Below are 17185 nucleotides of genomic sequence, written 5' to 3' on the forward strand. Positions count from 1 at the left end.
GTCTTACCTAGACCCTATGGAAAACATAGCAACTCCATTTATGGAAACTGTTCTTTTCTAACAAAGAAGGCCCTACTAGGTAAGCCAGCCAGGCCTGTGACTTTTGTTTAATCCTGTCCAGCAAGGCATTCTCTCTCACACCTTACAGTTCATACCCTTTCAATATGAAAACTTCATGCTGAGATTGCCAAAAGATTCTGACTTTCACAGGTTTATAGTTTCTGAATCACTTTGATAAAACGTGCTACCCACTGACAGAGAAAAAGCATCCTGGTGTGTTTGGAACTCAATTACTAATTAGGACAAGAGCAATTTCCCCCCTTCTTTTTACATATATAACCAATAGGTTCTTAGAATCAAAGTTTATGTTATGACACAAAAGATCAGGATGGCAAGACAAAAATGGTCCGCAAGCTTAGTCACATCCACAAGCACCACATGGACAGAAGTCATGTTTCAGCTTAACTCCTGAAAGTCAAGAAGTTTTCAGTCTTTCCAGATGTAATACCCTCAGGCCAACACAAGGAGGCAGGTATCTCACCAGCCACCTGCAGTAGACACACCTAGGCATTTCCTCACAGTCTAGTTGACAGCACTCATTTCAGCCTTCGACTTCACATCTCCCTCACAATGATCACCTTTCGACCAGTAAGTAGGATTTACCAGGTGGAACCCGACAGGGACATACGGATCTATACCTGGTTTCTTTAGGCACCATGACGAAAGACGGCCAAAGATATCAAAGAAATCGAGCAGGTGCTGCTTCCCCGACTGTGGGATCATTGGTAGCATGGTGATCAACACCAGAACACCTGTTGTGAGGACGACGACATCAGTGTCCATCTGCAGAAAGAAGGGCAAGCAGTGTCAGGTGCAGCACTAGGCTCAGCACTGCACTGTGTGATGAGGGATCACAAATCAGAGGCTCCTCACATGACCATTTTCCTGGCCCCTAGGGATCTGAGGCCACAACACTAGAATGCCTCAAGAGAAAGACTGAGATATGCATGGGTTGGACATATGGCAGCCCTCCCCCGCCCCGGTCTCACATAGTGTCCCATGCCAGAGCAAACTGTGGCTCTGAACCATTGCCTGGCCTCTACTGGCACTGAAGGGGCTTCACAGAGGAAAAAAGACCCTACCTCACAACAATTTAAAAAAATAATAATAATAAAGAAAAAGAAAGACTGAGATGTAGTGCCATATGGTGAGTCTAGAAGGACCATTTCCAACACACTTATACCACTGCAACTGGGAAATTAGGTTAACTTGGCCTAAGAACTCACCAAGCACTGAAGCCTCAAGATCCCCTCCTATAGTCCTCCCTTGGAGAGAAACGTAAGAAGTTGGTTTATAACACAACACAGAAATGTTGCTCTGTTTTCATCCATCCAACCCAATCCTAAGATATTTACTTTTTCTTTCTCTTTTTTTTGCCAGTCCTGGGGCTTGAACTCAGGGCCTGAACACTGTCCCTGGCTTCCTTTCACTCAAGGCTAGCACTCTGCCAACTTGAGCCACAGCGCCACTTCTGGCTTTTTCTATATCTGTGGTGCTGAGGAGTCGAACCAAGGGCTTCATGTATATGAGGCAAGCACTCTACCACTAGGCCATATTCCCAGCCCCAGATATTTATTTTTGTTAGGTCAATTTAAAAAACACTGACAAGTAACTCATTCTTCTTTTTCCTTTTTAAACTTACAGAGCTGGGGATCAAATCCAGGGCCTCATGCATAGGAAAGAACTCTACCACTGAGCTGTACCTTCAGCCCAACACACTGCTTTTTTAAAGGACAATTACAAAATTATAACAGGAGAAGAAATTTGAATACCATTAACAAGACAACTTATTGGCTCACCTTCATAGTAGTATTTGCAAAACCTCAAATAAACATCTAACCATGCTCTTAGCTTAAATGTCAATTCAAATAACTTTAAGCTAACTGAAAACACACACTCAATGAATAACTAGTCAGCTCAGACTAGGCTGCAGCTTACCTGACTCACAATTAAATCACAGATCTTTGTCAAGTAACTGAAACTAAGATTTACAAACAAGACATTAATCAAGAGACTACCACATAGTAGGCAAAAACACCCACTACTCCTATTAAAAAAGGCATCTCCTAGTCTGGAAATAAAGGTTTAAATGTATTTAATTTTTACATCAAGCACCAATTTTTGGTTGTGGCAGTTATCTAATAAAAAGAATTTGAGGGCTAGGAATATGGCTTAGTGGTAGAGTGCTTGCCTAGCATGCATGAAGCCCTGGGTTCGATTCCTCAGTACCACATGAACAGAAAAAGCCAGAAGTGGCACTGTGGCTCAAGTTGTAGAGTGCTAGCCTTGAGCAAAAGAAGCTCAAGGACAGTGCCCAAACCCTGAATTCAAGCTCCAAGACTAGGGAGAAAAAGAATTTGGTAAGAAAAGTAAGAATATAAAATGAGAATACATAATGAGTCCAGCAAAAAGAACTAACCCTAACTTCATTTATACAATACTATAACTGGAGTCCTGGATAACAGTTCCTGAGTAATAGTCAAGGCCTATTACCCTTTTAAACTGTTTTTTGTTTTTTTTTCTTTTTTGGTACTGAGGATCAAATCTAGAATGTTTCACTTGCTAGGCAAGCACTTTACCACTGAGCTACATTCAGCCCTTATTATTACCCTTTTGAAAAAGGTAAGTGTTTTACAATCTGCACTAAATGTGGTTCCTCAAAACTGGATTGTTGTGGCTGGGAATATGGCCTAGTGGCAAGAGTGCTTGCCTTGTATACATGAAGCCCTGGGTTCGATTCCCCAGCACCACATATAAAGAAAACGGCCAGAAGTGGCGCTGTGGCTCAAGTGGCAGAGTGCTAGCCTTGAGCAAAAAGAAGTCAGGTACAGTGCTCAGGCCCTGAGTTCAAGCCCCAGGACTGGCAAAAACAAAAAAACAAAACAAACAAAAAAAAAAACGGAAAAAAATTGGATTATCTTCTATCAGTCTGTTTATTCTAAGGACATGAAGTGTAAAAACTGTTCCTGTATCTGGGTGTGATGGTACACACCTGTAATCACAGCACTCTGGAGCCTGAGGCTACATCGTGAGACTGTGCCTCAAAAACAAACAAAAACGGGCTGGGGATATAGCCTAGTGGCAAGAGTGCCTGCCTCGGAAACACGAGGCCCTAGGTTCGATTCCCCAGCACCACATATACAGAAAACAGCCAGAAGCGGCGCTGTGGCTCAAGTGGCAGAGTGCTAGCCTTGAGCGGGAAGAAGCCAGGGAAAGTGCTCAAGCCCTGAGTCCAAGGCCCAGGACTGGCCAAAAAAAAAAAAAAACTGTCCCTGCTTTTTCATAACATCAAATGCACATTTTAAGATGCCTACTTCTGGGGGACAATAAAGCAGGTGCCCCTCCTGCGCACTGGGCTGCAGCAGATGAATCCAGGGGCACTGCCACTCCACCCCCAACACTGCTGGATGTGCTTGCATCTCTGTGAGGAAGGCAGTGGCTGGGAACAACGCTTACTGTTTTATTGGTACAAAACAAGTACAGGAGCCAAAACAGACTAAGAAAGAAAGAAAAAAAAAAACCTTGATGAATAAAAGAAAATGGCACTGGTACCCATGGTGGCACACACTGCTGCAATCCCAGCATTTGGGGGCTAAGGCAGGAGAATCATGAGGTTCAAGACTAGCCTACATGTATAGTGAGATCCAGAACAATACAGGTTATCCAGTGAGACCCAGTCTCAAAATCAGTCAGCCAGCCAGCCATTCAATCTTTAGTTACGGCTACCACTAGAATATACTCCTACATGGGGAAAGGGATCTTTAAGGATCCATAAAATGAAAACATAATTTTTAATTACAAAAAATCCATATTTACTGTAAGAGACTTTACAAGTAGGGATGTGTGATGTGTGTGTGTGATGTGTGATGTGTGTGTGTGTGTCTGTTTGTGTTTTATACTGGGTCTTGAACTAATCGGTCTCCAGCTCTTAGCTTTTTCACTCACTTGAGCCATATTTCCTCCATTTCCGGCTTTTTGGTAATTAACTAGAGATAAGACTGTCAGGAACTTTCCTGCAGTGCTGTTTTTGAACCTTAATACTCAGATCACAGCCTCCAGAGTAACTAAATTTACAAGTGTGAGCCACTGCCACCTAGCCTTACAAAGGGGATCGATCCTCCTTTCCTTCCTCCCTCTTTTTTATGTGGGTTATGGAGCTTGAACTCAAGGCCTCACCATCTTGCTTTTCCTGCTCAAGGCTGGAGCTTTACCACTTGAGCCACATCTCTACTTCTGGCTTTTTGTTAGTTAGCTAGAGATGAAAGTCTCTCAGATTTGTCTGCTCAGGCTGGCTTTGAACCAGGATTCTCAGATCTCAGCCTTCTGAGTAGTTAGGACTACCAGTACCCAGCCCAGGTGGGGATTTCTAAAAGTGAATCCAGAGTATTTTTAATTGAGGGAAAGCTAAATAATGATGAAAGTAAAAAAGTTAGGAATAACATAATGTTGAAGCCAGATAATTAAAATCTTACTTTTTTGCTCAACTAAAGATATTCTACAGTCACAGTAATATAGTACCAAATCCAAAAATGCCTACAAGTTCCTTAGCAATGAAAAGTTAACATCTAGATTGCTTGTTTTAAGATACTCAACACTTTAGAAACTATATTCATAGAGCCATTTCATTCAAATTGTTAAGTATCCTACCTTGAGACATTTTAGTAAAGAAGGCAAAAGAGGTGCTTGAGAGAGCTTATGCTTCCAAGATGGCTGCAGTCTCACGACATGCCCCAGCAGTGAGAGAATGGATAAACGGGTGGCGGCTTTGCCCACATATTCGTTAATTTTATCCAAGAGGTGCTGAAAATGTAAAAGAACAAGGGAAATCCTTATATGACTTAGGAAGTTAAACTCAAATACTGTCAGCAGTGTTGTACCCTAGTCTCTCAAGTCTTCCCTCTATAACACATCCATAAAGAGAAAACCAACATTTAAAAAACCACTTTTGCTGAGGCCATGGCGGTTCTGCTGGACGACCCTTATTGCTACAGTAGCCCAGCACATGTGCTGTGGCTCCAGCTATACATTACGCAGTAGAAGTCTGGCCCAGAGTAAGTAAAACAACAAGACATTATATTATAAATGGCACACAATGACAAAATCTTCATATCTTAGCCAAGTCACTCACACTCAAGACTTGGCAGACTTGGCAATGACAATGTTTTTGTTAGCTATTTATCAGAAACAAAAGGAAAATACCAACAAGCCCTCCAAGTGCTTGGGTTAGAGAATAGGAACTCATTAATTAGCCACATGAGTTATTTACATTTTTTCCATATGGATATATGTCTAAAAGTCATAAAAGTTCAAAGCATGGGTTATGGGACAAATAACCACTATACAATTACAGTATTGGGATTATAGAATTCTTTGAAAAGACCTTTAAAAGGTTATGAAGTAGGTTTTATGCTGTAAACTTCCCAGGAAGCAAATTGTTTTTATATGGGAATAACATCAACTGTGAAATACAGAAGTCAAGTAAGGAAGCTCTGGACAGACTGTGCAGTAAATTTCACAGAAGCTGTCACACAACCCTTAGAGATCATAATAATACCTCCCTATTACATTTCAGCAGTTACCTTATCATGTGGCTCTTGCAAGGTAGTCAAGATGTGTAACACCGGCTGAGAATTGGTTTCCAGGTAATGATCCACCAAGGTGTTTACAAGCATGGGACCACGATCTAAATGCACAAGAATCATATTTATTTCCCTTAGCATTCTAAATTTACTCCAAATATTTGCATATTGCAAAATCTAGAAGTTGATAAGTTTTTTTATCTGCTACCCAAAGCTTTACATTGAGTTGTTTATGCCTCCTTAAATTCATTAGGCTTAACAATAATTCCAAGCATACTTGCCTAATATCCATAAAAGCATATTAAATATTGTCCTTGTTTAATTACAAAAATATTATCCAGGCCTAGTGTTAAAAATCAACAGTATAAGCCGGGCGCCCATGGCTCACACCTGTAAACCTAGCTACTCAAGGAAGCTGAGATCTGAGGATTGCAGTTCAAAGCCAGCCTGCGCAGGGAAGTCTATGAGACTCCTGACTACCAGAAAACCGGAAGTGGTACAGCACTAGCCTTGAGCTGAAGGGCTCAGAGTTTATAAGCCCCATGACAGACAGACAGACAGACAGACACAGACACAGACACACACACACACACACAAATCAGCACTATAGCTGTGCACCAGTGGTTCATGCCTATAATCATACTCAGGAGGCTAAGATCTGAGGATAGTGGTTCAAAGCCAAGATAAGGCAAAAAAGTCCATGAGACAAATTTTATCTCCAATAAACCAGCAAAAAGCCGTAAGTGGGGGGCTGGGGATATGGCCTAGTGGCAAGAGTGCCTGCCTCATATACATGAGGCCCTGGGTTCGATTCCCCAGCACCACATATACAGAAAATGGCCAGAAGTGGCGCTGTGGCTCAAGTGGCAGAGTGCTAGCCTTGAGCAAAAAGAAGCCAGGGACAGTGCTCAGGCCCCGAGTCCAAGCCCCAGGACTGGCAAAAAAAAAAAAAAAAAAAAAAAAGCCGTAAGTGGAGCTGTGGCTTGAGTAGCAGAACACTAGCCTTGCACCAAAAACCTCAGGGAAAGTTACTAGGCCTTAAGTTCAAGCCCTATGACTATCACAAAAGTCAAAACCAGAAAAGTTTATACTCCATGGTTAAAGGGAAGGTGACCAGTTTTCACACTAAAACAGATACTCATGATGTTGAAAATGAACTATACAACTTTGGGGGGGGGGGGGACAGGAGGAAAAAATTGAGAGAGCAAGGGAAGAAGTGACATTGTCCAAAAAGAAATGTACTCTTAGGGGCTGGGAATATGGCCTAGTGGCAAGAATGCTTCCCTAGTATACATGAAGCCCTGGGTTCGATTCCCTAGCACCACACATATAGAAAATGGCCAGAAGTGGTGCTATGGCTCAAGTGGCAGAGTGCTAGCCTTGAGCAAAAAGAAGCCAGGGACAGTGCTCAAGCCCTGAGTCCAAGGCCCAGGACTGGCAAAAAATTAAAAAAAAAGAAATGTACTCTTAGCTAGGCACTGGTGGCTCATGCCTGTAGTCCTAGCTACTCAGAAGGCTGAGATCTGAGGATCACAGTTTAAAAAAAAAAAAAAACTACAATAAAAAAAAACTAAAGAAATTTACTTTTTTCCTGACTTATATAACTAGAATCCCTCTGTATATCTCCTTTGTTTTATTTTATTTATTTATTTTTGCCAGTCCTGGGGCTTGAACTCAAGGACCAAGCACTGTCCCTGAGCTTCTTTTTGCTCAAGGCTAGCACTCTACCACTTGATCCACAGTGTCACTTCTGGCTTTCTCATAGTAGTATTTGAGACAAGAGTCTCATACACTTTCCTGCCTAGGCTGGCTTCAAACCACAATCCTCAGTGTATAACTCCTTTATAATAACAACAATGTTTTTAAACCCACACATATGCGAGCCACAGGTGTCTCAAACCTATAATCCTAGCTACTCAGGAAGCTGAGATCTGAGGATCATGGTTTGGCCAGTTTGTCTGCTAGCCCTGGCAGACAAATCTGAGAGATTCATTTCTCTACAAACAAAAAGGGAGAACTGGAGGTGTGGTAGTAGAGTGCTAGCCCTAAGCAAAAAAACTGGTTAAGAGCTCAAGGCCCCATGCCCCTGAGGTCAAGTCCTGGTACCAGCATTAAAACCAAACAAGATAAACAAAACAAATTATAGATGAAACAGTATGCATGGCTTTTACTTTAAAATTCTCTAGGTAGGAGAAAGTCAGAGAGGTAAGATAAATTGGCAGAAACCACCTATGTAACTTGTGGTCAGGGATGGGTGAGGGAAACTAGGGAAAAGCAACGAAAGGTGTGGCACTGTCGAAAAAAAGAAATGTACTCATTACTTGACTTATGAAATGGTAACCCCTCTGAACACCTTAATAAAACAATAAAATTATTTTTTTAAGTGGCAGAAACCTTGAAACAGTATTCATGAGTTAACTCCAGGATTCTTGCTCCTGTGTGTATATATTTGAGAACTAAACATCTGAAACACATACATCAATATCTGCTCTCTTTTAGTGGTTAAAAAACTCTCTTCCAGAGCTAAGAATGTGACTTACTGGTAGAGTGCCTGCCTAGTATGCATGAAGCCCTCTCTGGGTTTGATTCCTCAGTACCACAAAAACAGACAAAGCAATTCCTCAGTACCACATAAACAGAAAAAGCTAGAAGTGACTCTGTAGCTCAAGTAGTACAATGCCAGTCTTGAGCAAAAAGAAGCTCAGGGACAGTGTCCAGGCCCTGAGTTCAAGCCCCAGGACCGGCAAGGCCAAAAAACAACAACAAAAGACCTCTCTCCCAAAGATGAAAAATGAATTTATCATCCAAACTCCAGTCACCTCCAGATCTCTTCTTGTGAGCGGATAACCTAAAGAGGACATCTCTGACTTACCAGAATTGAGATTCTCCTTAAAGACAGCTGTTACATCATCTCGCACGCCCAGCATGGTGGAGTCTAGCATGGAGAGCAGCTCCCCAACGTTTGCTGGCTGGGCCATTCTCTTGCTCAACACTGCTGTGCCGGCTCCAGGACCTGTGTTAAAGGCTGGGGTATCTCTTCATTAGGGCTGCTACCAGACTGCAAAAAAAATTCATGGTGTGAGAAATGGCTCCATTTTATACACATGGGCGTGTGCATACATACACACATACAAACTACCTGCAAGACAAACTAGCATAAGTGCTCAACACAGTGAAGTGTGACCAGAACTCTGCTGACAAAAGAAGATAGAATGCATAAATAATTAAATTTTTGATAAATGTACAAGTCAAGTATAGCTTTATGAAATGTAACAGAGGGCTGGGAATATGGCTTAGTGGCAGAGTGCTTGCCTAGCATGCCTGAAGCCTTGGGTTCCATTATTCAGTACCACACACACACACAGGAAAAAACCAGAAGTGGTACTGTCCCTCAAGTGACAGAGTGCTAGCCTTGAGCAAAAAGAAGCTCAGGGACAGTGCTCAGGCCCTGAGTTCAAGGCCCAGGACTGGGGGAAAAAAAAAAAAAGAAATGTAACAGTGTAAGTATTATCCTTATTTTACAAACAGCAATCTGGATATCTAAATAGGCTAAATAATTTTGCTCAGGTCACATGTTAAAATAAAACATACACAGGGCCAATCCTAGCCAGTGATTGTATGTGTCATTTTTAGACACATTAAAATATATTCCTATTTGCTTTTCTTTGAGTACTAAAGAAGTATTTTTTAAGTTTTAGTGCACATACAATGTGCATCCATACACTATTTGTTAGAAATTCAGTTTCCTGGCCCATTCCCAAACTGAAACTTTGACTCAGAACACGTAAGAAAAATCCAACTCAAGAGGTAAACTTCTTCAGGGATGGCAAACTAGCAATGACCCCAGAAGCTAACAATATTAACTCACTGTCGTCTATACTCTCCCTTACCCTACCACCCAGTGACAGTCACTGACCTGGCTACTGCTGAATCAGACATTCATCAGTGGGAGAAAGCAATTAAAACATCTAAATGCATTTCTGATAGCCAATCATAACTATAAATCTTACAGGGAAATCACTAAGGATTCCAAAGGACTCAGAAATGTGAGATCACAACTAGTAAGCATCTACAATTAAGAAAAAAAAAAAAAAGAGTTCAAATCTGAAAATAGATTTCATCTTATTATGAACTAGATTAAACATAAATGAAGATAATAACTGCCTGACAGCCTTTCACTGCTCATTGAGAGGATTAAATGAGATAAGTGATATAAAGAACTTAGCACAGTAGCTGGTACAAATAGTCAGTCACTAAGTAGCAAATGTATATTACCATAAAATTACTAGCAAAAAATCAATGGACCACCACTTAAGTCAACTTTTTTTTTTTGCCAGTCCTGGGGCTTGGACTCAGGGCCTGAGCACTGCCCTGGCTTCTTTTTGCTCAAGGATAGCACTCTGTCACTTGAGCCACAGCACCACTTCTGGCCCGTTTTCTATATATGTGGTGCTGGGGAATCAAACCTAGGGCTTCATGTATACAAGGCAAGCACTCTTACCACTAGGCCATATTCCCAGCCCCTTGTCAACTTTTTAAGAGCATACTTAAATTCCCATACTGATTTTTTTTTTTTTTTTGTCAATCAGGAGCTTGAACTCTGGGCCTGAGAGCTGTCCCTGAGCTCTTCAGCTCAAGGCTAGTGCTCTACCACTTTAAGCCACAGTGCCACGGCACCTGGCTTCCCATACTTACTTTAATTTTCAATATATCACAAAGATTTTTCTCATTAGTGGTACAGATTAACCTCATAAATTGAAAGATAATTTTCTCCAAGATCCCATTTTAATAAAATTGCCACTTACCTACTCAAGTCTAGTGAGACTTTTGAGTTTGTCTAGTGCAGATTCAAAGACAATAATGTCAGATCTGGTCCTCTAAAAGCAGGCAGCTCCAGAGCAGTGACATGAGCTCAATCATAAACAAAGATGGCACCTATCCAGTCTACTTGGCGGTAGTCAGGGCTCATCGGCTTGTGCTACCTAGCTTGTTTTCCAATTTTTAAATGTAATTTAAGTAAAAAGTCCAGTTTCTGAAGCCTTCTCTTTGCAAATGGCTTATAGAAGGCAAAAATTGGATTTAATTCTGGAACACATTAAAGTAATACTGGCAACAAGTTTTACTCTATGGTACTATAATTCTACTCTTTAACCTTTTTTCCTTTTTTTTTTTTTTTTTTTTTTGGCCAGTCCTGGAGCTTGGACTCAGGGCCTGAGCTTCTTTCCCTGGCTTCTTTCTGCTCAAGGCTAGCACTCTACCATTTGAGCCACAGTGCCACTTCTGGATTTTTCTTTATATGTGGTGCTGAGGAGTTGAACCCAGGGCTTCATGTATATGAGGCAAGCACTCTTGCCACTAGGCCATGTTCCCAGCCCTCCTTTCTTTCGTTCTTTCTTCCTCTTCTTTTATTTTTTTCTTTTTTGCTGGTCATGGGTCTTAAACTTGGTGCCTGAGCTTTTGTGCTCAAGGATAGTGCTCTACCACTTTGAGCCAACATCTCCACTTCCAGTTTCTGGTGATTAGTTGGAGATAAAGAGTCTAACAGACTTCCCTGCCCAGACTGTCCTTGAATCACAATCCTCAGCTCTTAGTCTCCTGAGTAACTAGGATTACAGGCATGAGCCATCAGCACCTGGCCTTAACATAGTTTTTGTTTGTTTGTTTTTTGCCAGTCCTGGGGCTTGAACTCAGGACCTAGGCACTGTTCCTGAGCTTCTACTGCTCAATGCTAGCAGTCTACTTCTTGGGCTACAGCACCATTTCCAGTGTTTTCTGTTTATGTGATACTAAGGATCCAACCCAGGACTTCATGCACACTAGGCAAGCACTCTACCACCAAGCCACACTCCCAGGCCAACATAATTTTTAATCTCCAACAAAGATAAATCTTGGACTTCGAAAAGAAACTTTGAAAAGTAACCTAATTCAAGCATTTCTGACATTCTAAAAAGCGCTAATCGGAGTTGGGCACTAGTGTCTCACAGCTGTAATCCTAGCTCCTCAGGAAGCAAAGATGTGAAGGTGGCAATTCGAAGCCAACCTAGGCAGGAAAAGCCTTAAGATTCCTATCTCCAATTAACCAGCAAAAAGCAGGAAGTAGAGCTGTGGCTCAAGTTGGAGGGCACTAGCCTTGAGCTAAAAAAGCTCAGGAACAGCACCCAGGCCCTGAGTTCAGCCCCAGGACGGACACACACACACACACACACACACACACGCACGCACGCACGCACGCACACACACACACTTCAATAATAAGTTTTAGGGTTGTTTTTTTGGTTGGTCAAGGGGCTTGAACTCAGGGACTGGGCATTGTCCCAGAGCTTTTTTGTTCAAGGTAGCACTCTAACACTTTGTGCCACAGCACCACTTTCAGTTTTCTGATGGTTAATTGAAGATATGAGTCATATGGACTTTCCTGCCTGGCTGGCTTTGAAGTTAGAACCTCAGATCTCTCAGTTTCCTGAGTAGCTAGGATTACAGGCATGAGCCATCAGCACCTGACTCAATTGTAAGTTTTTAGAATCAGTTCACAACTGCTATATCTCTACTTTTCAAATTTGCTCAATTATTTCTTAGATCATATAAGGTGCTATGTAGAGAAGACAGACTTAGCCAGGTGCTGGTACCTCGCACTTATAATCCTAGCTACTCATGAGACTGAGATCTGAGGATTGTGGTTCAAAGCCAGCCAGGGCAGGAAAATCTGTGAGACTCTTATCTCCAATTAACAATTAGAAAACAGAGCTGTGGTTCAAAGTGGTAGAGCTAGCCTTGAGCAAAAAAAGAAAGAAAAAACTTAGGGACAGCCCACATGCCCCAAGTTCAAGTCCCATAATTGACCCCCCCCCCCAAAAAAAAAGACAAGACTTAGCAAGTACAATGAATAATTCTCGGTGCTCCAGGAGGAAAATGCACACATTCACTCAGTGTACAGATGAAGAAGGGGACCATTTCAACCCAGACAGAGTGGTACACAAGTCATATACTTGTTAAACATACCTTACAGCCCTTACACTGCCAGTATTACCCCAGACATACTAAAGCACTCACAGCTGTGGGAATCTCTTTTCTATTCAGAAAGTAACTACCACACAGAAAAAAAGCATGCAGGAACAGTTGATAGGCGAGTCTGGGCAACGCCTTTCTGGACCCTACATGACACATGGCATGCCGTAGTTTAGTGGCTCCTTAGTGGCTATATGCCACAATGCAATGCTGCAGCTGACACTACCAGAGTCATGCTCTCCAATGCGTGCTTCCCACTCTATAGCTTGTTGTTCTGCCAGTCTCTTGGATCACAATAAAAGGCACCATCACTCATTCTAAAGTAAACAGCTGTATAACAGCCTTAACTTCTCCACATCCCCCATACTCATATATAGCCCAGTAGCAAGTCTATTCATTTCCTTATCTCCTTTGCTATACTGCCCCCCCCCCAACCCTTAGGCTAAGCTTTCATCAGCTTTCTCTTGAAGACATGCTTCCCTACAAATTATTTGCCACCAACCAAGGTTAATTCTGAAATATGTTTAAAATCAATTTGTGTCTTCCCATGGAGCTAATAAGAACCAAACTCATGAATGGCTTTGGAGGCTCTGCAGGATCCAGCCAGCTGTGAATTCCACACTCTCCTTCTGCTTCTTCATTATCTTGCTCCAGTCCTGGTCTTAAGCACATAAAAACTGATCTTTACTCAGGGCCTTTGTACTTGTTCTCTATGCCTAGAAAGAATGCTCTTCTCTACATCCTTGCATGGCTGACAGTGTCCCCTTGAGGTCTCTGCTCAAAAATGTCACCATCTCCATACAGCCTCTCCCACTACCTGGTCCACAGCAGAGTGGGGGCCATAGCCACAAGCTTTGAATAAATGATACTTTTGTGTGTGTGTGTACACGTGCCAGTCCTGGGGCTTGAGCTCAGGCCCTATGTGCTGTCACTGAGCTTTTTTGCTTAAAGCTATCATCACTCTACCACTTGAGCCACTGTTCTACTTCTATCTTTTGATGGTTAATTGGAGACTAAGAGTGCTACAGCTTTTCCTGCCCCAAGTGGCTTTGAACCTAGATCCTCAGATCTCGGCCTCCTGAGTAGCTAGGATTACAGGTATATACCAGGCAAATGATACTTTCTAATCATGAGGAACCTTGAAGCAAATTTACACTCATCACTTTTTTACACTCATCATCATTTACAATCATCACATCTTATCATACAGAACGCTCACAATCTCACAACCATGGGAAGTAGGGATGTAGCAAAATTAGGTTTCCGCCTCCATAGGCATCCAGTTTGGTATCTAGTTTTGCAAGGTTTGAAGGCTAAACAGTCAGCTATTAAGTCAACTCACAGGTTATTCTTACAACCTTGATTGTGTGTGTGTTGGTACCGGGACATAAACTCAAGGTCTGGGTGCTGTCCCTTAGCTTTTCACTCAAGGCTAGCAATCTACCACTTTGAGCCACAGCGCCATTTCTGGTTTTCTGATGGTTAATTGGCGATAGGAATCTCACAGACTGTCCTGCTCAGGCTGGCTTTGAACCGTGATCCTCAGATCTCAGCCACCTGAGTAGTTAATATTAGAGGCATGAGCCACCAGCACCTGGCAAACACAAGAACTTTTAAGTCATTAAACATGTTAAATAGTGAGTCTTAAGAATAATTTTATGGGGCTGGGGATATGCCTAGTGGCAAGAGAGCCTGCCTCGTATACATGAGGCCCTGGGTTCGATTCCCCAGCACCACATATACAGAAAACGGCCAGAAGTGGCGCTGTGGCTCAAGTGGCAGAGTGCTAGCCTTGAGCAAAAAGAAGCCAGGGACAGTGCTCAGGCCCTGAGTCCAAGGCCCAGGACTGGCCAAAAAATAAAATTAAATTAAATTAAAAATTAAAAAAGAATAATTTTATGTAACAGAATATTCTCTGAGTTAAATGTTTTTAGCAATGTTAACCCACTCACTTAACAGAAACTAAGTTATATCTTAACTCTTTCATAGAACTGTTTGGCAGTATTTATTACAAACAACATAACCTTTAAGAATTCACCTAAGAGGGGCTGGGGATATAGCCTAGCGGCAAGAGTGCCTGCCTCGGATACACGAGGCCCTAGGTTCGATTCCCCAGCACCACATATACAGAAAACGGCCAGAAGCGGCGCTGTGGCTCAAGTGGCAGAGTGCTAGCCTTGAGTGGGAAGAAGCCAGGGACAGTGCTCAGGCCCTGAGTCCAAGGCCCACGACTGGCAAAAAAAAAAAAAAAAGAATTCACCTAAGAGTCTGGGAATATGGCCTAGTGGTAAAGTGATCACCTCGTGTACATGAACATGAAGCCCTGGGTTCGATTCCTCAGCACCACATATATAGAAAAAGCCGGAAGTGGTGCTATGGTTCAAGTGGCAGAGTGCTAGCCTTGAGCAAAAAGAAGACAGGGACAGTGCTCAGACCCTGAGTTCAAGCCCCAGGACTGGCAACAAAAACAAAACCAAACAAAAGAATTCATCTAAGTTTTGGTCTTTCATGAGAACATGTTTGAAAATCCATTTGAGGGATGGATTAAAAACAAAAGCCAAGGGCTGGGGATATAGCCTAGTGGCAAGAGTGCCTGCCTCGGATACGCGAGGCCCTAGGTTCGATTCCCCAGCACCACATATACAGAAAACGGCCAGAAGCAGCGCTGTGGCTCAAGTGGCAGAGTGCTAGCCTTGAGCGGGAAGAAGCCAGGGACAGTGCTCAGGCCCTGAGTCCAAGGCCCAGGATTGGCCAAAAAAAAGCCAAGGGCTGGGAATGTGGCTTAGTGGTATAGTGCTTGCCAAGCATGCATGAAGCCCTGGGTTCCATTCCTCAGTACCACATACACAGAAAAAGCAGGACGTGGCGCCGTGGCTCAAGTGGTAGAGTGCTAGCCTTCAGCCACAGAAGCTAAGGGACAGTGCCCAGCCCCTGAGTTCAAGCCTAGGACTGGCAAAAGAAAAAAAAAAAAAAAAGCCAGCCATGACATCTCAATTTCATATGAAAAAAAGATTTATACAAAAAGTTCACAACCAGGCTAGGGATGCAGCTAAGTGGTAGAGTATGTACGTAGTATTCATGAGGCCATGAGTTCAATTGCCAGCACCATCAAAAAAACACAAAACAAACCAGCAAGAAGTGGAAATTTTTTTTTCTTTTATATCCACAGTCAACCTGGCACAGGTGGCTCATACCTATACTCCTCTTAGCTACCTAGGAGACTAAGACCAGGATGGGGACAGTTCAAAGACAGCCTGGCAGATAGTTCTGTGAGATTCCTTCTATCTCAAGAAAAAAGAAGCATAAAGCTAGGCTAGAATCACGGCTCAAGTTGCAGAGCACCAGCTGAACAATCAAGATAAGTAAATACAAGGCCCTAGTTCAAATCCCAGTATGGGGGGAAAATCCACAACCAGTGTTAACAACATAAAAAGTTATCTGTAAGGCAAACACAGAGAATTCAGAGTGTTAGGGGTATGGCTCTGTGGCAGATAGCCTTCTTAGCACACTTGAGTCCCTGGGGTCAATCCCCAGCACAGCAAAAAAGAACAAAATAAAACAATAAAAATGTTAGGAATATAGAGAAAAGAAAGAATGCTAACACAAAATGACTTGGATGTAACTCAGTGGGGAGCACTTGCTTAACATGCTTGGGGCCCTGGGTTGAGTCCTTAGTACTAAAATATTAAACATATTTTGTACTCACCAATCAAATTTCACAAAATGCTTTAACAATTCCTTGTAGTTTTGAATTTATGGAGACTAAATACTAACAAGCATCTTCTCAAAATGTTGTCTTCAACTTTTAATAGTTGAAGCTGAAGGATCTTTGAGACCTTCCAAAGTATGGATATCCAAAAGAAAACATCTACTAGAAACTTTGCAGAATGCTGCTTTGTCCAAAAAGGTCTGCCAGATAAAGAGAGTAAGTACACACACAACACTGTGGCCACAGACCATCCAGAAGCTAACGGCATGCACAAAGTACTGTTCCTACACTAACATTTCTAGCTTTTAAAACTGGCCTATTAAAATGGAACATGATGGCAGTCATTGAAATATTTAAGAGCTGGGAATGTAAAAATAAATAAGTAAAATAAAATAAAAAGAGCTGGGAATGTGGCTTAGCAGTAGAGTGCTTGCATAACATGCATGAGCCCCTGGTTTTGATTCCTCAGTACCACATAAATAGAAAAGGCTGGAAGTGGTGCTGTAGTTCAAGTAGTAGAATGCTAGTCTTGAGCAGAAGGAAGCTCAAGGACAGTACCCAGGCCCTAAGTTTAAGCCCCAGGACTGGCAAAAAAAAAGAGAGAGCAAGAGAGAGCAAGGGGGGGGGGAGGCAAGGAGAAGGTAGGGAGACAGAATGAAACACACATACAAAAATGTGAAAATGAAAAGTCAAACAAGAAAGCTTTCCTTACTTAAGAGAATACTTCTACCTTCTGTAGACTAATTAATTCCTATGACCCAGGCAAGGCAGTGATAGAATATAAACACATTAATTTATCCCAAAAACCTAGCTTAAGGCACAAAATTTGCTT

General features: G+C 42.2%; 1 protein-coding gene and 1 pseudogene across 3 annotated transcripts in view; one reads left to right on the top strand and one right to left on the bottom strand.

Annotated features, from left to right (window-relative positions):
* Tsc1 (TSC complex subunit 1) overlaps positions 1-17185 on the bottom strand; it is a 61439-nt gene that overhangs the window by 32618 nt on the left and 11636 nt on the right. For all 3 annotated transcript variants that reach the window (XM_048345595.1, XM_048345600.1, XM_048345585.1), the window contains exons 3-6: positions 8512-8697; positions 5640-5743; positions 4708-4860; positions 699-843 (exon numbers count right to left, since the gene is read on the bottom strand). In XM_048345595.1, coding sequence (XP_048201552.1) covers positions 699-843; positions 4708-4860; positions 5640-5743; positions 8512-8617 — 508 coding nt within the window. In that variant the 5' untranslated portion in view covers positions 8618-8697. The remainder of the gene's footprint in view (positions 1-698; positions 844-4707; positions 4861-5639; positions 5744-8511; positions 8698-17185) is intronic.
* On the top strand, positions 1006-1127 carry LOC125341566 (annotated as a pseudogene).

Source organism: Perognathus longimembris, chromosome 1, assembly GCF_023159225.1.
Source record: "Perognathus longimembris pacificus isolate PPM17 chromosome 1, ASM2315922v1, whole genome shotgun sequence".
Taxonomy (NCBI): domain Eukaryota; kingdom Metazoa; phylum Chordata; class Mammalia; order Rodentia; family Heteromyidae; genus Perognathus; species Perognathus longimembris.